The 26,631-nt window shown below is 46.3% G+C and overlaps 1 protein-coding gene and 1 long non-coding RNA gene across 6 annotated transcripts in view; one reads left to right on the top strand and one right to left on the bottom strand.

Moving 5' to 3' along the window:
* Positions 1 to 3,310, bottom strand: part of UBE2E3 (ubiquitin conjugating enzyme E2 E3) — a 98,981-nt gene extending 95,671 nt beyond the window's left edge. The window contains exons 1-3 of one of the 5 annotated variants that reach the window (XM_083413790.1): positions 2,975 to 3,046; positions 1,940 to 2,020; positions 704 to 906 (exon numbers count right to left, since the gene is read on the bottom strand). In XM_083413790.1, coding sequence (XP_083269916.1) covers positions 704 to 906; positions 1,940 to 1,999 — 263 coding nt within the window. In that variant the 5' untranslated portion in view covers positions 2,000 to 2,020; positions 2,975 to 3,046. Of the gene's footprint in view, positions 1 to 703; positions 907 to 1,939; positions 2,021 to 2,619 lie in introns of those variants that run through there. The other 4 variants (XM_083413791.1, XM_083413793.1, XM_083413792.1 and 1 more) reach the window with 4 other exon arrangements.
* Positions 3,311 to 3,472: 162 nt separating this feature from the next.
* LOC310665099 lies at positions 3,473 to 4,779 on the top strand. The gene is made up of 2 exons (XR_014505176.1): positions 3,473 to 3,612; positions 4,417 to 4,779. It is a non-coding gene; the product is annotated as an uncharacterized lncRNA (long non-coding RNA).
* Positions 4,780 to 26,631: the final 21,852 nt, after the last annotated feature.

Raw genomic sequence — 26,631 nt, 5'->3', positions numbered from 1 at the left:
AAACTTTCAAGATAGAAGGGCAGTCATTAATCTGTATTTCTGATGAGGTAAAAGGCACTCAAGCTAGCACACCTGCTTGCATTTCAACGAACCAACCAACCAAACAAAAAAACCTTCTATGGATGTGAATGCATGAGGTTCGCAAAAAGAAAAAGAGCAAAAGAGTCGTTTCTCGTCTCTTATACAGCATCCAACCCAAGCCAAATGATGAATCGTCCCATTTCCTCCCATCCCCACCAAAAGAAAGAGTTGAAGCATTCAGATCCAGGTATGAATGTACATGGATGAACGAACCTCTCATGGTGACACCGCATCGCCCAAGGGAAACTGGAGCTGCTCTACGAGTGGGCAAAGTGAATCGAAGCAGCGCCCCCGGCACACACATATACAGGGGCAAAGCAGTTCACAACTCGACTCCCCATGAAACACACTCACTTTGGGCAGCGCCCAAGAATCAGGGGGTGAACCCAACAGCGCAATGGTCACAACTCTGCCTGGATCCATTCAACCGCCAATGCTGACGCGGTGTTAGAAAGAGACCTCTTAATCCACGGACCATTTCCATGCGGGTCTCGCCATCCCAACAGTGAACAGCAACATCTCAAAGTTTGTTAGTTCACCTTAAGGACCTTCCCTTGTTTGCAAAGGAAACAAACAAAAATAAAGCCTTTCTCCCTCGAAAGTTGTGTGTGGGACACATTACCTTTTAGCACTAGTGGAGAGCTTGGCAGTCGTTTTGCTGGAGAGTTTGGTGTTTTTCTTCTGTTGGGTGGCCGAAGGCTTTCTCTCTTCTTGCTCCTCAGGTTCAGGGGCTGGTGGGTCCCTCTGATCTGCATCTGAACTTCCACTGCTAGTACTTGGACTTTCGTCATCTGACCTCTGCCTGTCACTGGACATCTTGGAAAACTTTCAGGGAAGGAGCAAAGGAGGGACAAAAAGAAAAAAAAAACGTCAATTTCCAGGAAAAATAAATATGACTTAGTTATACATTTGGTGGCCAAGACTACTGAAGCTATACTCTATTGTAATTCACCCAAGAACAACAAATCTTTTGATTCCTTTTTATTATGACTGTGTGTCGATTGCTGATGTTACGTTTTCTCTCCTGCACATAGTAATTAAATAAAAATCAGTTCCACCCAGCGAAGGGCTATTCATTCGGTCCCCTGTCATCTGCAAGCATACTTATTTGGTGCCCCTTAAACTGGTCATGATGAAGATTGGAATGGGGGGGTGTACGAGAGGGGGGGAAATAGGGTTGACCAAAATCACGTCTCAGTTTGAAGTTCCAATGCAACAGTTCCAATGTTTATGGATTTTTTAAAAAGATTTTTTTTAAAAAAAATGGGTTTTCTCCTCCCACCTCCAAATCCTATCATGCGTCCTACACAACACACTCCCCAATTCTTCAGACAGTACGTCAATTGTCTACTTTGTTCGGAGGCATGAGGCAGATTTAGCAGAGTACTCAGGCAATGAGCATTAATAACTTATGACACGTTGTAAATAGCAGAGGCTTGCCAAAAAAATATAGGATTTTTTTCCCCTTTAAGTCAGTAATACCCTCTAAATATTTACACTGGAGCAGAGGGGGTCAAGGCAGACATATCTCCTCCTCCTCCCCCCCCACCCCACCCCCAAGACTTAAGCTGATATACAAATTGGGAGGGGGAGTGAGAAATAAACCCCCCACCAACACCACCCACCCCCTCTTGTTTCCCTGTATTTAAAGGGCTGGAGAAGATTTGCTATTTCAGACTCAAATGCTTTTCTCTCCGTCCAGAGAAACCCGCGAGCTCGGGTTCTATTTACACGGCCGGCAGCAAGAATTGCATTTGGTCACCACCGAGCAGGCTGAAAAGGAGGAGGAGGGAGAGAGGGAAAGGGGGGAGAGAGAGAGAGAGAGAGAGAAGAAGAAGAAGCATAATTCAAACTGCACCTTCTGCAAAGCTTTCAACGCCACCGAGTCTTGATCAGTTTCTACAAAACAGACCGACATATTTTTTTTCTCCTGCCCCCTCTAAAAAAAACACATCCAGGGAGGCTCAGATCGGAGAGCTTGGAATATTTGTATTATATATCTATATTTTTTTCTATTTTTAGAAGAAGAAAAAAAAAGAGGATCCTCGTCGGGAATTGCAGGAGGGCAAAAATTGCAGCTCTGCCGCCCCCCCCAACACCACCACCCCGCGCTCCCTCTCTCTCTCTCACACAGAGAGAGAGTCGTCGCCGTCTCGCCCCCCCCCCTACCCGCGCCTCGGCTTTGTAGGGAGAGCCGAGCTCCCAGCCAGGAGGGTATGGAGGGGCTGCTATGGCAGGAGCCTCCCCCCCCCCCCCGCACACACACACTACCAGCGTGGTGTGTGCACACCAAGTGAGGCGTGAACTCAAGTCTCGGCTCCTCCGGCTCTGCCGGCCACCGCCAGGCAGCAAGCGCTGAAAACAAGAACAAAGCTCCCTCTACCAATCTCTCTTTCTTCCTTCAACGCGCCCCCCCCCCCTCAACCTCGGGCGCCGCGCTCCTTTTTCCCTCCTCCTCCTCCTCCTCTTCTCTCCTCCTCCCCCCACCATGCTCGCCCAAGCTCCTGCTGCAGCCACCTAACCCGTTTCTCCTTTTACCTTCGCAGGCGTCCTGTCCCGACGTTAGCTCGGAGGGGGGAGGGATGGACGGGAGGGGGGGGAGGGCAGGGGAGAGAAAATGTCCTTGGAGGGGATGGAAGCAGCCCCGGGTGTGGGGTGGGGGGGGGGCGTTGAAATAAAGCAGCAGAGGAGGCTCTGTGGCCGGGCAGTGTGGAACATTGAGAGTCGGAGCGGGGGGGTGGGGTGGGGGGGAGAGTGAGTGAGTGAGAAAGGGGGAGGTGCAGTGCGGCTGGATGGCCGGAGGGTGGTGCTGCAGAGGCCTCCTAATTTATTTATTTATTTCCCCTTTGCCGCCTCTCCTCCCCCAGCCCCACCACCAATCCCCACCTCGCACCGTTTCCTCCAAGCCAGCTCCCGCGGCGGGGTAAGGGGTAACGTGGCTCGGGGATCGCGAGCTCCCTCTTTCTCACGCTCCCTCCCTCTCTCTCCCCCCCCCCCGCTTTCCCCGGGGGGAGGAAAGGCCGGATGGAACGAGGCAAGGATCGAACGTTCCACCGCCTCCGCCCCCTTGTGTCGCTACGTTCGGCTCCAGAACGTTGCAGTCAGCAAAGTTCCAAAACGGAGGAAGGAGCGGGTTGGCGGGGGGGGGGTGTATGTCCTGGTGGGAAGAGGGGGGGTAGTTGACAGGGAGAAGGTGGCAGCAACGGTGGAGGGGGGCGGCGCTCGCTCGCTTTACTCGGCTGGCAGAGCGCGCGCGCGCCCCTGTGGGCCGGGGCGCGCGCGCGCGCGCTCTTTACCTTTGCAGGGTGCCTGCTTTCCTCGGTGCTGGCCAAGGACAAAGAGTTGGTGCCTGTGCAGAGACACCCCACCAACACCAACAACTTTGAACCCTGGCTCTTGTTTTAAGCAATGGCTTCTGGAGGCCCTCATCACTGTCCCTCCACCCCACCCCTAGACATCCCACGGGGGAACACTTAACACACACACACACACACCGCTCCCGTGTTTTGCCAGCGGCGGCAGTTATTGCGGGTATGTTGGGTGGAGGGGGATAACAGCTATGGATGGTGGCGGTGAGCAGTGAAATCGTGAATCGGCCGGCTTGAGCTGACAGCTGCCTTGCAGTTGTGATGAAGTGGGCTGAGGAAGAGTCAGCTCTGTTACAATCCATGTTCCTGTGGGCACCCCCAACTGCTCTTTCTAGAGGTGCCTCCTAAGCCTGGGAAAGGGGGTAGCTGTAGATATCGTAGTTATCTGTTCTCACCGAAATAAAAGTCTAGGGTTGAGTAAGGGAGAGGCCCACTTTGCTGTGCAAAAGACACTCAGCCAAACTATTGGGAGGTGAAGCACAGGTTTGGGGCTTCAGAAAGGAAAAAGAGAGGCCCGCCTAACCAAAAGTTGCTCAAGTCCATCTTGCCAGCTCAGTATTTCTGGTGGGTCAGCTTGTCTGGGCACTGCTATGGATACAGAGAACCAGTGCTTTATTTTTTTTATTAAAAAATGTTTAGGGGTACTCTCATTTTGACTCAAGAAAATCACCATTTTATAGTTCAAATCAGGAAAAATAAATACAGTAAATGGATGAAAGTGCAAAGATTCACTAAATGTTTAGGGGTATGTGTCTCCTCAGAAAAAAGCACTGCAGAGAACAGATCTTCTTAGCTCGGTTGGCTAGAGCGTGGTGCTGATAACACCAAGGTTGCAGGTTTGATCCGCGTATGGGACGCCTGAATATTCCTGCATTGCAGGGGGTTGGACAAGATGATCCTCAGGGTCCCCTTCCAACTCTACAATTCTCCTCCTCCTCCTCCTCCTCTTCTTCTTCTTCTTCCCCAGATCTGAACCTAAAGATGTCACACTTCTACTGTTCCACCACAGATATTAGGACTCAATTCTTTTCTCGGGAAAGTATTTTGTTTCCTGCTACTCCACATATGAAGCATCTCACCCTGAATGAACTTTCCTAGCTTCATTCAAGAACCCTTGGATTGTACGGCTGAGGACAAGGGTTGTCTTAACTACTGAACTTTCGATCTGTTTGCTTTCAAACAAAGCAGAGGGACAGGGAGAGAAGATATCATGGCATCATCATCATCACTTTTTGCCCAAGTTCAAAATCCATTTCCCCCCATAACACGTATTTCATTCATTCATCCATATCCTTACTCTCCACCAATAAACTCAAGGCACATCAATAAACTCAAGGCAACGTGCATGATTTGTCTCTCTTTAGACAAACAATACAGAACATTCTAAACCTGCATCAAAAAAGCATAGGCTTGGCCAGGGCAAAGGTCTTCACTCCTGCTGCCTGCTCTGCAGGCAAAACCATTAAAGACAGAATTTCTAAATTTGTGTCTACAAACATAAATTAGCATATGTCAATTCTATGCAAATCTGGGTCCTTTTTTGTCCTTTTTTGTGATGCATGCTTTGGGAGCAGGGGACGGGGGTTGAAGCCTTAAGCGCCCAGCCTGTATTCATCAAGGATTTACATGCACAGCCAAGGCACTGAGACTGTCATCTGAAAAGCTGTGACCTGCACACAACAACGTCTAGGTGAGCAAGGAATTCTAAGGGTGAGTTCACTCGTGCTTCCACCCAGTATGTACAGTCTGTAAAGCGGGCAATGTGCAGGAGTGAGTGGCTGCAAGTCCCTTACCCACCCAACTGAATGCCTGGATAAAAACCGCCACTTTAAAAGGCTTGTTGGAAAGGGAAGATCTGCAACAGGTGCCGAGGAAACTACAGAGGCGGTGCATGTCTGCTATTCAACTCGCCCACTGTGCTAGCGGAAGCCAGCGGAAGGAATCCCGCTAGTGTAATGGGGTTTCTTCCATCCTCTCCCACATGCCCCCCATGCCTCTCCCCCCCCCCCCCAAATCCTGCTCTCAAATTTCAGGAGAACCTGCAGAACAGTGCATGGGGTAGAAAGGGGGAGAAGAGGAAGGGAGATCATTCTGTCTGGTAAAAATGCAAAATGCCTGCACTGGCCGAACGCTCCTATTAATGCAACATTGAATTCCACCCCAATTATTACGTCCTCCTGATGAGATAGCATCTTGAGGCCTTTGACCCCCATGCAATCTATCCACCTCTTTTTTTGCAGGCCATAGTCCACTTAGTCCACAGTACTTAGTCCACAGTAACAATTCCTTATGTGTTGGGGGGGGTGCTGCGTGTGACATGCTTGAGAGTCCTTCTCCCTTCCTTCCTGTTGCATGTGTGCAACCAAGCCCTGTGTCAATGGTTCCTAAGATATTTCAACCGCATAGGTTGGCTTGTGCTCATCTCTCCATGGACCCTGCCATCTCTTTGCCCACCACAGTTCTATTGCCAAATGATATGAGACAGGATCTTCTATCTTGCCAGCATGTGCTGGTTCTCTGGGTTCACTTCAGATCGAGGGTAGAAGATGCAAACTCGGGGAGTTGTTCTCAGGGGAAAAGTGGTTATATAGCAGGCCTCAGCACAACTGTCCTGCAAGGTAGGTCATTATTCATGTTGACATCTGCAAGGGTTGATATTGCTGGGCCAATGTCCTGACTCAGGGGCCCACTCCGGCCACCAGAGTCCTGTGACCCTGATCCTCCTCCACTTGACCGCCTCTTCACTCAACTTGTCAGAGCAAGTGACAGGAGCAAGGTACAGGAGCCTCCTCCTCTTTGGGACTCAACCACTCCCTTGCTGGCAATGTAGAAAGGATAGGGAAGAGGAAGGATCATGTCTCAGTGGGTAGCAGAAGGTACAATCCCAGAAATCCTCCAGGTAGGGCTGGAGAGCCACTGCCAGCTAGTGTATCACCCTTTCTCAAACTTGGGTTCCCTAGATGTTGTTGGACCTCAACTCCCATCATCCCTGGCCACTGGTCCTGGTAGCTAGGCATGATGGGAGTTGTAATCCAACAGCACCTGGGACCCAAGTTTGAGAAAGGATGGAATACTGAGCGAGGTCAGCAGTAATTCACACGGCATCAGGGAATTTAAATCTTTATTCTAAGAAACAAACAGCTCAGGAGACCAGGCCTTGTGAGCACAGCAATTCTTCCTGGTAGATCTTGCCCCAATGGGGCAGTTGTGAGGACTGAAAGTCCCCATCTTCCCACAGTTGCCTAAGCCCCCAAGTCTTTCCCAAGCAATCTGAGACTCTGTCAACGTGTCTGTCTCTGGTCCGCCCTCTTTATGCCTCTTCTGGTCCTGAAAGGCCAGTGGGGAGGAGAGCTGGTTGCAGCAGGAGCAGGAAACTCCCTGGCTTCTTCAGTAGCCTGCCTGATCTCTGCCTCTTGGCCCCCTCTGCTGCTGAGTTTGGACTTCTCTCTGCCACAGCCTCTTCCTGCTCACTAAGCCCTGTTCCCTCTTCAGCTTCTGATACCTCCTCCTTCCAGTCTGCTCCCTCTCCTCCCTCTGACCACTCATCATTGTCCCACCAACAATCCCCTGGCTCTGAGCCTTCTTCCCTCGAAGGGCAAGTGAATGAGCAGCAGCAAGTAGAAAGGGGACCTACAGAATCTCCTCTCCACCCCCCAAAAGCTTGATAGCTCTCATTTGCATGAGTAGGAATTTGAATCCAGGGCTCCATACAGCAAGCCTCGATTTTTAGCAGAGGTCTCCTAAGGCTAAGGACAACTGTGCCCCAAAGCAAATTAATGTGAATGAAATATTAATTTTGATAATGAAGTAATGGGAACTTGACTATCATGATTAAAGGATGGCTAATCAATTATGGAGCAATAAAGCAATGTGCCATTTGTGCTGGGGGGTTGGGAATCATGAAATGTCACCAGGAGAATTGTGCTATTAGTCATGATGGGAAATAATTTCCTTCCTTCCCAGCTATGCATTCCGCATTCTGATGATCGTGGCGTCGATGTACAATGTAGCCTAATGATAAACATCTGCCATAGATCTGCTTAAAAAGTAAGTGGCAGTGTTCAGAACCAACTTTGTTCCCTTTCCTCCCTTGCCTTTATCCCTTAGTAACTCTGTGTTTCCTTGCAGAGAGGTAGCCTTTCATATAAAACTACCCCTGTGATGCCAACCCTTTAGCTGCAGCCTTCGGAAATAAACCTTCAGATTTCCAGCTGCTCTGTTGCTTTTCCTCTTCCCAGTTTTTGGGTTGCCCCGATTTTGCAAGACCCAGTTACAAAGCATTTCTGATCACGGGTTTGACAATAACATAACCTATGCCTGCTTTATTTTACCTTGCATTGTGCAGTCTGTCTCAGCTGTGAGAGTTTACGATATTGGATGTCATCATATCTATGCTAAATATTTATTTTTGTGGGGGAGGGGAATTAAGTTTTAATTAAAAAAAAAAAAACACCTGCAGGGTTGCTGTGACCCATTCAATGTATAACCTGCTGTATTCAATGTGCCATTGCTCGGTCCCAGCTCCTGCCAACCTAGCAGTTCAAAAGCATGCAATGCAAGTAGATAAATAGGTACCGCTCCGGCAGGAAGGTAAACGGCGTTTCCGTGCGCTGCTCTGGTTCGCCAGATGCAGCTTAGTCATGCTGGCCACATGACCCGGAAGCTGTACGCCGGCTCCCTCGGCCAATAAAGCGGGATGAGCGCCACAACCCCAGAGTCGTCCACAACTGGACTTAACTGTCAGGGGTTCCTTTACCCTTTACCTTTTACCTCATACTGAATAGGATTTGAATTAGAGAGAGTGCAAACGCTTTCTTTTGCTGCTACTTCAGGATGGGGGAGTTGGGGGAGGGGGCCTGGAAAGTGTGCACATGACAGTGCCCAGACTCAGCAACATGGAAATCTTGCATTCCTCCATTGATTTCTACCAGCAGCTCTCACTTCTGCCCCTGGGGGCGTTTTAAAATAGCTTCTCAGTGTGAACCAGGAAGTGACCTATCCAGACAGTGGTTTGTATGTGTGTGCTTCTGTCCTCCTTTCAGCTGCTCCATTCAGTCCCCCTCTCCCATCTGCACAACAGTGCGGGGATTTATTCAGTCTCTTAGCATTTCATGCTGTTGAGCTATTGGTGAGTGTGTTCTCCCCCTCCCCACTGCCGCCACCCCTAAATGAAAAAAAGACATTTTGGGGGGTAGTCCTGCAAACTTCCAGATTCTCCTGAGTTTGCCAGCACCCACTTGTTGTACGAATTCTAGACATAGGTTCGAGCAGTTTTGCATTTGCAAAGGGTTCTTTACTGCTGAATCGGAACCAACGGAAATCCACTGAAAACCCGATGGTTGTTTGTGCCATTCCAGCAATAGAGAGTGGGTTTCCCCGGGGGGACGTGGCAGCAGGGAAAACAGAGGTGTGGACCAGTCCTATCTTTGGCATGGCTGCAATGGAGTCTGTTGACAGAGGTCAGAATCGCATCCATTGTTCCATCCACTCTTGTCTCTGGCCCTGCCCAGTACTGTCATGCGGACCCCCGGAAGAGTGCTGATGAAAAAAACGCTGCGCTTGGTTCCCATCCCTGAGGCTGAGTATTAATAGAGTCTCCACTTAAATAGCGTTTTGAAGCCGGTTGGGAGGGAGGGAGGGTCTCAGACAGAACTTCGGAGGACTTTCAAGGGAAACCAAAAATAACTTAACAGAACTAAATACCTTTTTAGAAGGTTTCTGCGTATTGCTGGGTTGCCGTCAGATTTCGCCTAAAGCAGAATTCAAATATCTGAGGAATATTAAGGGCAGCCAAAAATATTTCAACGAGACAAGCAGAACTGTGGGTCGGGGTGGGGTGGGGGGAGTGTTGTCACTCGTCCCTGGAAATAAGCTTCGAGACACAAGCATAAAACATTGTTGGATTCATAATGTCAGAAACTGCCTTATGTCTGAATTAAAGACACTGATGTCTGAATTAAATACATCCTTTACATTATTCATGAAACAAGAACATTGGTTCATGAATTGCCTCTACCTGTAGCATTTCGGCAAACTCTGCCTAGTTTATCAAATTGGCAATGCCACCCTAGCCTAAATTTAAGAAAGAGACTTGCAGTCGTGATTAAATGCCTACATCGCAAAGGGGCATGCTGTTTTAACAACTTAGGCAAACGTATTGTTCATTTCATGAATTAAACAAAGGGTTGGCTCCTTTCATGATCCGGGCAAAGGAAATATCTTGTTCTAATAGCAAACTCATTATCCAAGTGCCGTTTTTATGTAGGCAAAATGACAGTGCAAGAGGCGGGCTTTGGAGAACCCCAAGTTTTAAAGACGTACAAAAGACACTTTCGCAGAAGGCCTTGGGGGTGGGCACCCAAAAATGACCTAATAAAGTCTGAACACTAACTCCTGAATGCCTGTTGAGGGCTGGGAAATGGGATGGACTGTCCTGGAGAAAGGTGAGGCTGGCCTGCTAAAAGCAAGCACAGGAACACTCAGTGCTGCAACACTTTGCTGCAGTACCCACATTTCTAAGTGCTATTGCAAAAGCTTTTCCCTTTGCACATGACTATACCTGTGCTCCTAGGGTTTCAGCCAGACAGGACTATCTGATCTATGCAGGCAGAAACCTTCTCACTAAACACTGGGTGGGGGCCAAGAAAAGCAATATCACATCTCTCCACCAAAGAGAGTCCTGAATCGGGGCTGGATTAACCATTAAGCAAAATGAGCACATGCTTAGGGAATCAAGGGAAAGGGGCAGCACAGAAAATTCCCATTGCCGGATTTACCATGGAGCATATGGTGCAGCTGAACCAGGTTCTACAAAAAAGGCTCCTACAATAAATGAAAAAATTACACACACACACAAAACACACACACACATACATACACACAAAATAATTATTATTATTATTATTATTATTATTATTATTATTATTATTATTATTAAAAAGGTAAAATAGAGATTTATGATCTACATTAATCTTGGGAATACAGCCAAATTAGAATTTGGTAACTTGGTCCACTGAGTTACCACTCACATGATTGTTCTAATATTTATCATATCGGCTATCTCATTCAGTTGAGAGAAAGTGAAGCAGTTCTCCATACAGTGTTGCTGGGGGGGGGGCATGTTTCTTCAGATTTGGGTTTTTGTTGTTTTTTTAAGACCTTGGCAATAATTTTGGAGAGAATTTTTCTTTTGGGGGCATTTGGGGGCAACGGAATGTTAACCGCATAGATTTTGGAGGCAATCAATGTGTCAACTTCTATTGAAATTATATGTGCATCACTATGAACTCATCACGTCATTAATTTGGATACCAAATGCTATATTGTTTGTGATAACCAATAAGGGAATCACCCTAGAGTTTCATTCTATTTATGACCGATTCTAATGCACCATGTAAAAAGTGACTGTCATGGACATAATAGTGTTCTTATGTTATTTTAGGTTTATTATTGTTTACATTTTGAATTAGATATATATGAGGAGGGCGCCACCAAAATCTTTTAAGTGCTGAGAGCCAGTGTGGTGTAGTGGTTAAGAGCGGTAGTCTCGTAACCTGGGGAACCGGGTTCGCGTCTCCGCTCCTCCACATGCAGCTGCTGGGTGACCTTGGGCCAGTCACACTTCTTTGAAGTTTCTCAGCCGCACTCACCTCACAGAGTGTTTGTTGTGGGGGAGGAAGGGAAAGGAGAATGTTAGCCGCTTTGAGACTCCTTAAAGGGAGTGAAAGGCGGGATATCAAATCCAAACTCTTCTTCTTCTTCCTCTTCTTCTTCTTCTTCTTCTTCTTCTTCTTCTTCTTCTTCTTCTTCTCTAAAGGTCTTAATCCGGCCCTGAATCCAGCACATATACGTGAGAGTCTCAAGCAAGTGCACTTATCTTTGCAGCAAGAAAAGTAACTCAGCCTGGAGAGAGGGAATGGGCTTCTCCTCTGCTGCGCATTTCAAGTATGGACTTGACACTCAGGAGCCATCATCAGCTGTGCCCATGAAACTAAGCATGTGCCCCCGTTATAGAGAGAGAAGCAGCGGCCGGCCCAGGTGCCTTGCCTCCAACGCTTCAATAACAGTGGCCACTGTTACTGAGTGATAATGTGCGCGATGCTTCTTAAACACTCCAAAGTGCTGCCGTATAAACGGTGGTCTTTGGGTGGTCTTTGCCTAACATGAGGCTCAAACCCAAGACCCTGCGTTTGAGAGTCTCATGCTCTACTGATGAAACTATCCCAGAATTCCCAGGCCCCCTTTCTCCCCAGACTTAGCTCACCCGCAAGATGTACATTTAACGCACTCTTATTATACCACTTTCAAAGTCATGGGGAATCCTGGGAACTGTGGTTTGTTCAGGGGGCTGGAAGTTGCAGCTAGGCGAGGTCATCAGTGCCCTTAACTAAGCACATTTCCCAGGATCCTTTGAGGGAAGCCATGACTGTTTATAAAAGGGACGCGGGTGGCGCTGTGGGTTAAAACACAGAGCCTAGGAATTGCCAATTAGAAGGTCGGCGGTTTGAATCCCCGCGACAGGGTGAGCTCCCGTTGCTTGGTCCCTGCTCCTGCCAACCTAGCAGTTCGAAAGCACATCAAAGTGCAAGTAGATAAATAGGTACTGCTCTGGCGGGAAGGTAAACGGCGTTTCCCTGCACTGCTCTGGTTTGCCAGAAGCGGCTTAGTCATGCTGGCCACATGACCCGGAAGCTGTACTCCGGCTCCCTCAGCCAATAAAGCGAGATGAGCGCCGCAACCCCAGAGTCAGCCACGACTAGACTTAATGGTCAGGGGTCCCTTTACCTTTTATGAATGTTTACAGTTATGTGAGAGCACTCAGAATGTGACCCTAATGGTTTTTCTTTATGACGGCTTTTTGGAGCATAAGTTGTTGCAGTCAAAGAATGGGGGGGGGGCGGGTTAATGTAAACACAGTACGACCGTGCAGCAGAGCCTGTGCTTTGTATACTCTAGATTCCTACGTTCAGTCTCGGGTACCTGTAGTTAGAAAGAACCTGGCAGCAGGTGATGTGAAGAGCCCTACTCTCTTCCTGAGAGACCCCAGGGAGCAACTGCCAGTCAAAGTCCGCAGACCTGGACTAAATGAACAAGCAAGCTGACCTGGTTTATAAGGCAGCTTTTGGTGTTTGACTGCAGCGTGGAAGAACAGCAAAGGCTTGTATGTATGTATGTTTGCTTGTTTGTTTGTTAAAAAGTAGGCTTCAGAGAATTCCCAGCTCCCCACTACAAGCAAATTGCCCCTGAGACGCACAGTCGAAAAATTCCTAGCGTAAACAGTATCTTGGATGATGAGCAGCTTGGGCATAATTAGTAAGCGAGATGCAGGACAATATCAGAAGTCTATCAGTCAGCAGTGTGAGAGCCTTTCGTTCAGCTGCCTGCCGCTGATGGTGCCAAATGAGACTTGGGAGATTAGGAGGAAACCCTGAATGTCAGGATTAAGCATTTGGAAATGTATTTGATCAAAGGTGAGAATTAATGATGCAGCTAGGCTCAAAACTCTTGCGCTGCTTTTTCTGTGCAGCAAATCAAACGCGGCACAGCAGCCCCTTCTCCCACCAGACCCTAGGAAGGGTCTCACATGACATTTGTCTGTAATTATAGGGTGCCCAAAATAGGGGGGAAAGGTAGCTGAGAAACACAAAAGCATTTATGAATTAAGATAATTCCTGGGGGGTTATTATGTAGATCCCAGAATAGAGAGGATCCTTATTGGGCAATTTCCCCATAAACAGTTACTGCAGCTTAACTGCAGTGATTCGCCGCTTCTGCACATGTGTGTGATGTCATTTTGAGTATCTGCACATGCGTGAGCGGCGAAACCCGGAAGTAACATGTTCCAGTACTTCCGGGTTGCCATGGAGCATAACCTGAAAACACTCAACCTGAAGCTACTTCAATCCAAGGTATGACTGTACAGTGGTACCTCTGGTTACGTACTTAATTCGTTCCAGAGGTCCGTTCTTAACCTGAAACTGTTCTTAACCTGAAGCACCACTTTAGCTAATGGGGCCTCCTGCTGCTGCCGTGCTGTCGTGGCATGATTTCTGTTCTCATCCTGAAGCAAAGTTCTTAACCCAGGTACTGTACTATTTCTGGATTAGCGGAGACTGTAACCTGAAGTGTCTGTAACCTGAAGCATCTGTAACCTGAGGTACCACTGTACTTACTTCAGGGGCAGACTTCAGGCTTGCAGGATCTGCTTTGTGTTTTACTAGATCCCTGAGCTCCACCAGCTGGGGCCAGGTATAAAAGATATAAAGACCATGGTGCCTTTGAGCAGAGGCTGACGACAGGGATTTGTGTCTTGTGCAGCAGAGCTGAGCGGAGTTCACAATCCTTCCACATGAAAATCCATTCCAGGCTACACAAAGTTTTCTTCATTTCAGCAGTTTAATTCATTTATTTATTGGGAGGGGAGAGAGTCATTCCATCATTGCCAATGTATATATAGTTATTTGCTTGGTTGTTTATTTAAAGCGTTATTTAAAGAGTTATCCCACTCTTCAGCCAAAAAGCAGCTCCCAGAGTGGCTTACAAATGTCAGTGATAAGAGAGTCCTTGTCCTCAGGCTCACAGTCTAAAAGACACAACACAAAAGGGAGAAGAAGAAAAAGAATGGATGGGAGGAAGGCGGGGAAAAGCAAACTCAGGCGCTGTTCCTTGGTTTTAACTGTCAGAGACAAACATGTTTGCTGATCTGCTGCAAGCAACCTGGAAATCTACCAGTAGATTCTGATCTCCTTTCTGCCCACACTTGACTTGATTCATATAGCAGCACAGCATTATGGCACCACACCTATCCAAATCATAGAAATAACCTCTGCAGAGGTAACTAAGAGTGCATACAAATGTCTATAATTTGAACAGTGAGCCCACTGTGGAAGCACAAGCACGGAGCTTAGTTCAGTGTCGTAACATCATCATGATTTTGCATCGCACCAGAATGAAGCTAACCGTGTGCAGCACGGACTGGCCGGAACCAGTGATGTCACTAACCCAATTTCCCCCACCTTCCCCATAATAATCCCACCACACACACACACTTTAAAAATCATGCAGAAAGTGCCAGGTTGAATCCCTAGAATTCTGAGCTGGTTCTTCTGGCCCTATGTTAAGTAGCTCATTTGGTTTATTTAAAGGGGAAGCAAGTGTACATGTAAACGAACAAGACACTTTCACAGTTCACAAAAAGTAAGCAACCTATTTTCAATTAGACGGGAGGAATAAGCCTGAATTAGTGCTTGGATTGCTGTCCTTTCCAAACAGAGTTCAGAAGAAAATCAGGCTTACTCCAGGGACAGAAAAACCACACCAAGTATCTTTTCTAAGATATGTTGGCAGTATGGAATTCTATAAAAAGTAGATTGTTTTGATCGTGGATGCACAGCCTCCTAGTGGTTTAAAGAAAGGCCAGTTCAGACAACCCATTTGTGACTTTACATTTGTTCTGCGCTGAGTTGTTTCGGCAGTTCAAACTGACAGCGGCTTTATCCGAAGCAGGAGTTGCTCCCTTGTGTGGAATTATGTAGATTCTGTTTGTAGTCTGACATGTGGCACAAATCCATGCATTTGTTTTACCTTCTGCACATGCAGTGGGGATCCACTGTCAATCATGGCTTCCTGTACATGTTGAAATAGCTCCATGTGCAGTCAGTACACATCATGACTAAAGACAATTTCTGCAGTTTCAAGTATCTGTTTCTTCTGCAACGGCCCTGAATTTGTGTACGGCAACGCAATCATCTGAGCCCTCCATGTTGTGCCGGGGTCTCGATTTCTTATGCCATCCTACCCCATCTTTTAGGAAGCACTCAGGAACACTTTACCATGTGCAAATTCAGTCTGGGTTGGTAGGAAAAATCAGCGTGTTTGAATATAAATGGGTTGTCTGCCTAGGCCTAAAAGAGAGTTTGCTGTATACGTTTCCGTCGTCAAGTACTCCAATTCTCTTTATGTAGATTCGTGAAATCGAGAAAGATCAAAGTCTGCTGTGAAGATTCATTTCAGCTGTAGATATGCAACCTTTAAGTGTACCAAAATGTTTATGAAACAGAGGTAAGTGAGGTAGTTAAAGAGATAAGCCAATGGTATCTTTCTGTGTCTGTTAAGTAACCTGATACACGCTAAGCTTAATTCTAGCGTTTTTGATGTCACCTTTCAAAAGACTTTTGAGCAGAGGTCAATTGAAAAGGCCGGCCTTGATGTGATTTCCCGATACTCCATGTCACACATTTATGAAATGCCCAGCTGATTCAACAGATGCTTATTTGTATCAATTAATACTTATCCATTTTATTTTTCCATTGAAATCCGGAAAGATTTTACTGATGAATTGAAGATAAAAGATGGTCCACCATCCCTCAGACCATGTGGTGGGCCGGACTATATGGGGGGTGGGATGAACGAATTCCTATGCCCCACAAATAACCCAGAGATGCATTTTAAATAAAAGGACGCATTCTACTCATGTAAAAACACGCTGATTCCCGGACCGTCCATGGACCAGATTGAGAAGGCAGTTGGGCTACATCCGGCCCACGGGCCTTAGGGTGCCTACCCCTGGGTTAGAGTGTCATGCTGGGACCTGGAAGACCAGGGTTCAAATCCCCACTTGGCCATGAAGGTGGCCTGGGGCAAGTCACTCACTTTCAGCCCAACCTACCTCGAAAGCTTGTTATGAAGAGAAAAGGAAGGTGAGGGAGAACCAAGTACTGAACCACCTTGAGCTCCATGGAGAAAAATATGGGCTAGAAATGCAATAAAGAAATAAGGAATAAATAACACAATCCCGTCTGTTAGGCTGAAGAAACTTGGAGCGCACGATTCCTGGAGAAACACAGCCTCTTGATTAAGCAACCACAAATAAGAGTTTCACAGGCATCTAGATAAGGAAATGCAACCCAGGCATGAGATCACACCGTGCTACAGCTTAGTAAACAGATTACTAACGAACTGAACCAAAGGTTTCACAATACTGTTAGCAACAACATATATTGAATATGAGGCACACATTTTTTTTTAATAGCAGTTTTACCTTTTGCATTCTGAGGGTTGATTTTGGCCATCGTTCCCCCAGGTGTGGAACCATTTCATCCTAATTGCTTGCCTTGCTTTAAGACAACCGTTTCCCCCTTCATGGATCTACAGCCACGCACAATTCCAGAAAGTAACCCCTGGATGTTGACTTTACATCACCACTAGCTCTTAGAGCAGAGAACAATTGAGGCTCTTCTTTGCTCTGCGAGCTGCAGTGAATTGCTCCATTAGCTCAGCTGATAAAGCTGAGGGGGGGGGGGGAGGACGTAAATGCATGACTGCTTTGTTTTAGCGTTCAACTTTGTGCATTTGAGTCTAGACAAAAGAAGATGGCTCGAGTCACGTCGACACTTTGCGATATTTAAAAAGTTCAAGAGAGGGAAGGGAAGCGTTTTGTTTTAACAGGCCCACCGGGAATAAGGGGAAGAAGCATTATATGCGATCCAGCCCAAAATCAAGCACTTTTTAAAACCCGGAATGACTTCTGTAGAGGAGATATAAGCACGAGCTTCTTGGAAACCTTTCAAACTTCTTTGGAAAGCAACTCAGCTTTTAGAACAAGCTGCCAGAACAGATTCTGAAGCTGTCTTCCTTTGAAGGTTTTGAAGAGAACCGGACCTACCATGGGGCAGAATGAGGCTGTGTGTGTGTGTGTGTTTCTCTCTATTTGTGTAGCGGTGTTGCCAAGAGGCTTGCTTCGTACTTCCTAAACTAAGCTGCTGCTTTCAGGTGCAGTGGAGCCTGTTGACCCATCACTGCCATTCCAGTACGGTTCTGTATGTGGAATAGGAGAGAGGGGCACTATTGTCTCTGTTGCTTCAGGCAGCAAAATGTCTTGGGCCGGCCCTGTTTTCCATAGATAGATACTTATTTATTATATAAGACAGGTGGTTAGAGTGCTTTGACTACCTACGAAGCTTGTTATGGGGATAAAAAGAATTAGGGGCAAACTATGCATGCCACCTTGAGGTGGGGGTGATAATGTCTTGATTTGTTCATTTATTCATTATTATAAAACACTCTATGCTACCTCAATATTCCAGGGCAGTGTGTACATCAGTGCAGATAACACATTATTCAAAGCCTAACACAACACAACACAAACATCAACAGTCATAATTCTCAGATGATGTTGGACTTCTGCTCCCATCTGCCATGCCCAGCATGGTCAAAGGTCAGGGAAGCTGTAGCCCAGCAATGTTTGGGGACACACAAGTACCCTATTCCCAGGCCAAAGCTTTAGTGGACACAGCATTGGCCAGGAGGCCTGCTGAAATAATGCAGGAGTTCCCACTTTTTTCCTGGTGTTTGTGGAGGAGATAATGTGGTCACAGAGACATTTCATTCTCCCTTGCTGAACTTGGGAATGCAAGCACAAAATGAACCACAGAAGTCTGCCCAGTGTCAACAAGGAAAAACAAGCGAGTCTTTTGGCACCTGAAAGACTAATACATTTATTATGGCAGAAGCATTCACGGGCGAGAGTCCTCTTCATCAGTTGCTTTAAGTGTTTCCCTGAGTCGCAGCTATAAATACCACAAGATTAGGGGGAAATGGAATACAGGGAGTACGAAGAATGTCATTCTTAAGAGTGACCATTTGCATAGAAAGAACATGCTGGCATTGAATACACAAACACCCTGACATTGATAATGAACATGTGTCGTGGGAGATATACACACCCCAATTCAAACCACTCAACCTGAGTGAACCTCCCAATCAGTTGTAATTCGGCAGTTTCACAATGAAGTCTCCCTTTGAACTTCCTTTGTTCAAGTATAGGCAATTTGCCAAGAGGTTCAGTTCTACCACCTGTGGCTTGAATACAGGGTGGGGATGGTGGTTTTGATCGCATGTGTTAATTCACTTACCAATGCCAGGATGTTGGTGTTGTCATCTACACTCTTCTTGAATGGTCCCTGTGAATAATGTAATCGTCACTGTCAATACCTTCCATATTCTGTTTTCCTCCAACCTTTTAAAATCCACTATTCCTCAGTCACATTCAGGAAAAAATATCCAGTGAATCTGATGATGTGGTTTGCAAAAGCTTCTGCCACAGTATGTTTGCTAGTCTTTCAAAGTGCTCAAAGCTTCTTCGTTGTTTTTGCAGCAACAGGAGAACAAGGTCACCACTCTGGGATTAGTCACAGAATCACAGAATTGTAAACTGGAAGGGACCTCCCTGTTAGAATTCCTGCTCCTTGATTGCAGTCATGGGATTTTTGTCTATCACATGACGGTATATGTTTTGACTCCACAGAGAGGGAAGTGACGGAGACAGAATGTTTGTGTTACTGTGTTCCGTGAAGTGAGACTATTGTCCTTTGTACTTTTTCTCTTTGCTGTCTGATGCTAGAGAGAGAGGGAGCCATGATGCATGCTCCGTGTGTGTTTATATGTAAATAAAATAGATTAGCCAAAATGCTGAGTTGCTGAGGTCTGTCACACAAACTGCGAACACTCTGCGGATCCCTAAGTGTGCCGATGTCTGTTGGCATCGGTCGCTGTGATGTTTGGGCTGAAGAAAGCTTTTGAAGCTCCTGAACGTTCAACCAGGAAGGAGAGAACATGCCAGTCGGGCATGTGTCTCTGCCAGGGTCCTACTCAAGTGTAGGACAAGCTCCTGACACTCCCATGGTCATCTAGTCTAACTCTCTGTAATGCAGGAATCCTGCCCACAGCCGTTTCTGGGTGGGCTTGAACCACTAACCTTCTGCTTAACAGCCAGACACACCGAGCCATTGTGCCACCAAAGGACAAATAGCAGAGTTGGAAAGGGGTCATCTAGTCCAACCCCCTGCAGTGCAGGAATCTCTCACCCAACATGGAGCTCGAACCCATGACCCTGGGGTTAAGAATCACATGCTCTACCAACTGAGCTATCCAGCCTTTGAGGGACAGTAATAAAAGAGCAGGTGACAGCAGCCACAAAATTAAAAGACACCTGCTTCTTGAGAGAAAAGCAATGACAAACCTAGATAGCATCTTAAAAAGCAGAGACATCACCTTGCCAACAAAGTTATAGTTAAGCTATGGTTTTCCCAGTAGTGATGTACGAAAGTGGGAGCTGGACCATAAAGATGGCTGATCGCCGAAGAATTGATGCTTTTGAATTATGGTGCTGGAGGAGACTCTTGAGAGTCCCATGGACTGCAAGAAGATCAAACCTATCTATTCTGAAGGGAATCAGCCCTGAGTGCTCACTGGAAGGACAGATTGTGAAGCTGAGGCTCCAATACTTTGGCCACCTCATGAGAAGAGAAGACTCCCTGGAAAAGACCAGGACGAGATGGTTGGACAGTGTTCTCAAAGCTACCAGCATGAGTCTGACCAAACTGCGGGAGGCAGTGGAAGACAGGAGTGCCTGGCGTGCTCTGGTCCATGGGGTCACGAAGAGTCGGACATGACTAAACGACTAAACAACAACAACGAAATAAAAGAGCATACTCATGAAAGCAGCCAATTCCCATCTTAGGAGTGATCCCGATCTCTTAAAACCAGTGGAAGCCTCAGACACATTGCACTCAACTACCAGAGTATCATAGGTCTGTGAAATGATGACAGCCACCTTTTAAATAATAGTAATATTTAACATTTGCACAGCACTTTCATGTGTTCAAAGCACTTCCCATTATCTCGGCAAACCTTACAGCAATTCTGTAATGTAAAGCAAGCTATTATCACCCCCTGCTTTGCATTTGGTTGGGAGCTGAGACAGAAGTTGTGCGCACACCACACATTTAAAGTGCACCCCCAAGAATCCTCAGAACTGTTATTTGTTTTAGGGGTGCTGGGAATTGTAGCTCTGTGATGGGTAAGTTTCCAGGATGCAGGGATGGGTGGGAAGAATGGGTTTGAAATGTTTGGTGCATCTGCAGCCTATGTCTTATAGTTTCCCTAAGGCCACTTAGAATATTCATGGTGAGGATTTGCCCCAGGGACTTCCCATCTCATAAGTCATTCCAGCCACCACAGCTCACTAGTGATGGTGATGAAGTTTGCAAATTAGAGGACTGGAGAGAATACGACTTTTCACAGCTCATAAAACTGGCCCTTGTTATGACTCAGGCACCCTAACTCTGAAACTCTGACTTTGTTTCGGATTGCTAATGAGACGTATTTCAAGCTGACGTCAAACCTTTGCAATTGCAGAGTCAGCATTAATAAGTAGACTAAGCTGGCAAGGCTGATAGTTGCAGCTTGACCTAGACAGGAATTTTTGTCCAGATTCCCATTTCAACTTCTGTTGCAAAACTCCCACAATTCCCATTTCGATCAGAAATGCATTTACCAACATCAGGCAGTGGTTCTCAACCTGTGGGTCCCCAGATATTGTTGGACTACAACTCCCATCATCCCTGAGCTCTGGCCTTGCTAGCTAGGGGTGATGGGAGTTGTAGTTCAACAACATCTGGGGACCCACAGGTTGAGAAAGGCTGGTAGAGCATGGGTAGGCAAACTAAGGCCTGGGGGCCGGATCCAGCCCAATTGCCTTCTCAATTTGGCCGGCAAATGGTCTGGGAATCAGCATGTTTTTACATGAGTAGAATGTGTGCTTTTATTTAAAATGCATCTCTGGGTTATTTGTGGGGCATAGGAATTCGTTCTTGTTTTGTTTTTCAAAATATAATCCGGCCCCCCACAAAGTCTGAGGGATAGTGGACTGGCCCCCTGCTGAAAAAGGTTACTGACCCCTGGCTTAGAGGATGCACACTGCTGGAACAGGTACCTGCTGCAGGTAGCTCCTGTCTGACAAACAGGTAATGAGAACCCTTGCCTAGTTAATTCAACCATGGAATCCTCCATTAGATTTTTAACCCTCACAGACTAACTTGCAACATTATGTTTTAGTGGTGCGGGGGTGGACGGGGTGGACCGACCCTGATAGGTAAGTATATGTGTGGGAACAGAGCATATTTTTGCAATTGCTCATTATTTCAGAAATCCCATGGTGTCCTTTTGTTTTTGTGTATAAATCTTTTCTAGTTTGTGGATTATTGAAGCAAGGAAAATCAGAACTGCCCCTCTCATAGTCATTCATATTAATCCAAGGTTTGTGTACACACAGAGAATATCAATGTAGGGGAGGAGGAATGTGTTGTTGTTGTTGTTGTTGTTGTTGTTGTCTTAAAGGCATGCAGCAGTTTTATTTATAATTTCCATCATTATCATTTCAGATTTTGAACATTAATGGGCAGGCTTTTGCCATATTTCAAACAGTGAAAATCCAGACAGAAAAGTTTTTGAACTTCTTTTGGCAAAGTTGTTGTTGTTGAAGAAGTTTTTGAGCGATTTTTAAGGGAAATCGCCAAAACTGACACGGCTGACATAGGTTGCCATGCGACTGGATTTTTTCAGACATTTTCTACCCGCACACTGCTTCCAACTGCAGTATTCTGGATATATTTGGGAAATTCTAGATGTATGGCAACTTTAATTAATGGTAACAATGAAATCATTTTAATCATCGTGCAAACATCAACCAAGATCTAACCTTCCTTCCTTCCCTGCTTGCTTCCTAGAATTCAGTTTCTCAGATTTAATTAAGGATGGTTTCTGGCACATTTTTGCACAAAATAAGTTGTAAATCTGTGTTGTTAAGAACTTTGGAGTGGAGTGTTCTGTAGCTGAAGCGCTGGCTGCCTTTATCTATTGCCAAGGACGTCAATGATGCATCTATAAGAGAGAATCTCATTAAACTCTCGAAAAGATTTCTCCCCAATTCATATTTGATTATGTCGTGATGCACAAGTCATTCCTCAGGCCATCGATTTAGGAAAAAATAATCACTGTCTGCCAGCAAACTGTCTGCAACCAAAGAACAAATCCCACAAGGGTTTGATGGGAGCTCGGCTCATTTCAGGTGTAGTCTAATGAACACCTATGAGGGTCAGCTTTTGCATTTTGTGAATTTCTCTGAAATGATGCCCTTATCTGAGGGTGAGAAATAATTTTCTACCAGACGAAACTAACTTTTGATGACCCTGAAGTAAGAATTAAAGGAGCCCACTCAGTCAGTCAGGTGAGGGAACCACAAAGCAACAGTGTGATGACCAGTGTAAACCACCCTGAAACCTGCAGATATATTAATATAATAATAATAATAATAATAGTTTTTTCTTTTGTGAAATTTTTACCCTTCCTTTCCTTTTTCTGTGGTGTATGTGATTCCCCTTCTCCACATTCTTAGTCTCATAACAACCCTGAGAAGTAGGCTCAGCTTTATGGCTGAGTGGAGATTTGAACCCTGGTCTCCCAGGTTTCAGACTAGCACCCTAACCCTGTCTCAGTGTTGACTCGGTTTGCTAATATTTGGCCAGCTGAAGTCATACATTGTCTTCAGTAAACACAGACTTCCCATAGTCTGGCCCTGACCACAGTATCATGCAACAGGGATAAGAAACGAGTGAGAATATCAACATCAGGCAAAGATAATATGGCAGCATTAAAACACTGGCATTAATAATAACACTCAACAAAGACCACTACAGAATTATCCTCTGAGATCCTTTTTCATGTGCTTCCTCCACGAGAGGTCCGAAGGGTGGCAACATGAGAACGGGCTTTTTCTGAGGTGGTTCCCTGTTTGTGGAACACTCTCCCCAAGGAGGTTCAGCTGGCGCCTTCATTATACATCTTTAAATGCCAGGCAAAACCAACCAGCAACCGATGCTAACAGACATCGGCACACTTAGGGATCCGCAGAGTTTGCGCAGTTGCATAACAGACCTCAGCAACTCAGCATTTTGGCTAATCTACTTTATTTACATATAAACACACATGGAGCACTGCAGCATGGCTCCCCCTCTCTCTAGCATCAGACGGCAAAGAAAAAAAGAACAAAGGACAATAGTCCCACTTCACGGAACACAGTAACACAAACATCCTGTCTTCGTCACTTCCCACTCTGTGGAGTCAAAACATATACCGTCATGTGAAAGACAACCATCCCATGACTGCAATCACGGATCAGGAATTCTAACATCGGCATGGGGGATTATTGGGTTGTCTTTATTTTTGTTTTACTTTTGTGTTTTTTATATTGCAATTTTATGTTGCAAACCTCCCTGAGATATATGTGTATACAAATTTAATAAATCAAATCATCATCATCATCACTTGGATAGCACTTTGAATTGTTCAGAGCGCTTCACACACACTGTCCTCCCTACTGCCAGAGCCTGCTCAAGCGTGAAGCAAGGTGAGGCGACTGCCTCAGGCGGCAGGATCCAAGGAAGCAGCAGATCCGGCGGCCAAGGAGTGTGCCTTATTTTTTTCTGCCACTGAAGCAGCAGCAGAGGGCTATGCATTTCTTGGAAGCCTGATCTGCTGCCCCTGTGAATCCTGGCCCCCCGCTCACTTCCACCTCTGCAGCGGCTTCTTGGCGAATAAGAGGCACTACTGGTCTCCTTCCACCTTCGTTCCCAATGTAGGTCTTTATTCCCCACCTTGTTCCTTCACTCCTTGTTCCCTGGCCATTTTGTGGCTCGCCTCAGGTGCCAAAATGTCTTGGGCAGGCCCTGCTTACTACACCCTTGTAAAGTAAATTAGGAGTACCTTGCAAAGTAAATTAGGAGTATTGCCTCTTGTTTTATAGATGGGGTACTGAGACAAACACACACACGCACAGAGGGGGGGGGAGAGAGGAGAGGACTTGCCTAAGGCTGTCTAGTAGAGGGGAGATTTTAACTGAGGACTTCCTACTTTTATAGCTAAATCCCTTAGCTGCATACAAACACCGGCAGCTGACTTGAAGATGACTGAGCTCTGATGTGTTTATGGATCATGTTCCATTACAGCAGCAAGTGAAACAGAGAGAGAGAGAGATGGAGGGAGGGAGGGAGAAACAAACACTGTCAACCTGAGGCAACAGAGGCAGAGGTGGCAAGTGCAGCAATGACTGACAAAGTCTAGCAGTGGCAGTGAGTGAAATGCATAGACTTTGTGGTTTCCTGTCAGCTCCCTTTCCCATGGAATTCTGGCTTGCTTTCTGACATAGCTGGTGTTCCCTGGCACGGCCCCCGTTTAATAAAGCTCTCTGCCAAAACTTGAGAAATCCCTCTGGGATTCCCTCGTGCATTGTATGTCAGCCGTGTCTTCCTGTGGTGACGGCTTCTCATTTTCTCAGGCTGTAGACATTAACAACAAAAAGCCCGGTCTTTTTATTACGTCCCCTTAAGCAGGGTTGGGGAACCTTTGACCTTCCAGACATGGCTAGACTCCGGCTCCCATCATCCCTGACCACTGACCACACTGGCAGGGGCTGATGGGACTTGTAGTCCAATGAGTTCCTCCAGTATAGCAGTGATCTTCCTTTGCCAAGTACAGTTGTAGGAAATTCCACTATATCTCAAGTAACAAGATTTATTTTATTTTTTACACGAGTTTCACATCTCCTATATACTATATGACACCCACTTTTGATATTTCACCTACTTCATGTTTGGTGACATTGTGGCACCCTGGGCCAAATCGAGAATTTCTTTTTGTTCTGATAACTAATTCCTAAACTGAGAATGAAAGAAAATAAAGTAGATCTTATTGCCATTACGCTTCCTGCTCATAACATGCTTTGCGGTTTGCAACACAGTGTCTTAAATAACTATTGCACTTGCGTGTTTGTACATTTTTATGCTTTTGGACAGATCATTCTGGTACAAAATGTAGTTATGGAAATTGGAGTCAGTAAACGCATGCAGATGTTTCAGGGAAAGGGAAGGAGGGTGAAGGCAACAGTTTTTCACTCGCACTCTCACGCACACGTGCACAAACACACACTGCAGATGACAAATAGAGATGAGTAGGACGCGGGTGGCGTTGTGGGTTAAAGCCTCAGCGCCTAGGGCTTGCCGATCGAAAGGTCAGCAGTTCGAATCCCCGCAGCGGGGTGCACTCCCGTTGTTCGGTCCCAGCGCCTGCCAACCTAGCAGTTCGAAAGCACTCTCAGGTGCAAATAGATAAATAGGGACCGCTTACTAGCGGGAAGGTAAACGGCGTTTCCGTGTGCGGCTCTGGCTCGCCAGAGCAGCGATGTCATGCTGGCCACGTGACCCGGAAGTGTCTTCGGACAGCGCTGGCCCCCGGCCTCTTTGAGTGAGATGGGCGCACAACCCTAGAGTCTGTCAAGACTGGCCCGTACGGGCAGGGGTACCTTTACCTTTACCTTTATATTTTTCCTTCTGTCTTCACTTCACTGATTTCACAGGACAGAGATGTGGATCCCTGACTTGAGAGACGTTCTTTTTGAAAGCCTGTATCTGTCCATTCATAGACAAGAGATAACATCATCTGAAGGTGTTTTACTCAGATTTACGCTTGCTCACCTTACGCAACTTTCCCTACTTGTCTTATCAAACTGCTTTCTCTTGCATAAGATTATTAAAAATTTGGCTTCAATCTTCAAGCAGGGTTGCCTAATCTGCTGGATCATCTGCATGCTGGACATGTAATTCTCATGAAGCAGATGAATACAAGCGAGATTTGCATTGCTAATGTTGGAGTGCAACTGCATGTATCAGCCTTCTCCAAGAAACAACAACACTGAAACTTCTCTGGGGCATATTTGCAGCGCACAAAATAGGTGCTTCCTCCGTGATGACCCTGGAATCCGGAACTGACATGGGGAACCTCCAAACTGTCACTATTTTGTGGGAGGGATTCCTGCGCACACCAGAAATTCAGGCCCGCACAATTGAATTGAATTAAAACACTTTGTCAGCCTATCGTAGGGGTGGGGAACCTTTTTGGACAGGTCATTATCTCCCCTCACCCATGGGCCAACTCTGACAAGTGGGCAGACCAAACCGCCCGTCAATTATCTGACATCACAGTGACATCAGGTGACTGATTGGCGGGCAGCCCCGCCCTCCTGTCAAAGTTGGCTCATGAGGGTGTGGGGGAGGGGCCAGGTTCACCACTGCATTTCCCACAGGGAACTTCCTGGCAAAGAAGTACCCCCAAGAGTGAACCTTCTCCATACCAGCTTTGAGTCTCATCAACCCACGGAAGTTAGAACTGAAACTTGAGCAAACAAGAGTCTTCCCCCTCTATAGCAATCTTTAGGCCTTGGAATAAAATTCCTGAAGAAGGTTCCTCATTAATCAGTTTTCGAATGACATGTGATCCCTATCGCACAGGT

This window comes from Podarcis tiliguerta (genome assembly GCF_965153285.1).
Source record: "Podarcis tiliguerta genome assembly, chromosome: 1".
Lineage (NCBI taxonomy): Eukaryota > Metazoa > Chordata > Lepidosauria > Squamata > Lacertidae > Podarcis > Podarcis tiliguerta.
This window is presented reverse-complemented; position numbering and strand designations above follow the sequence as displayed.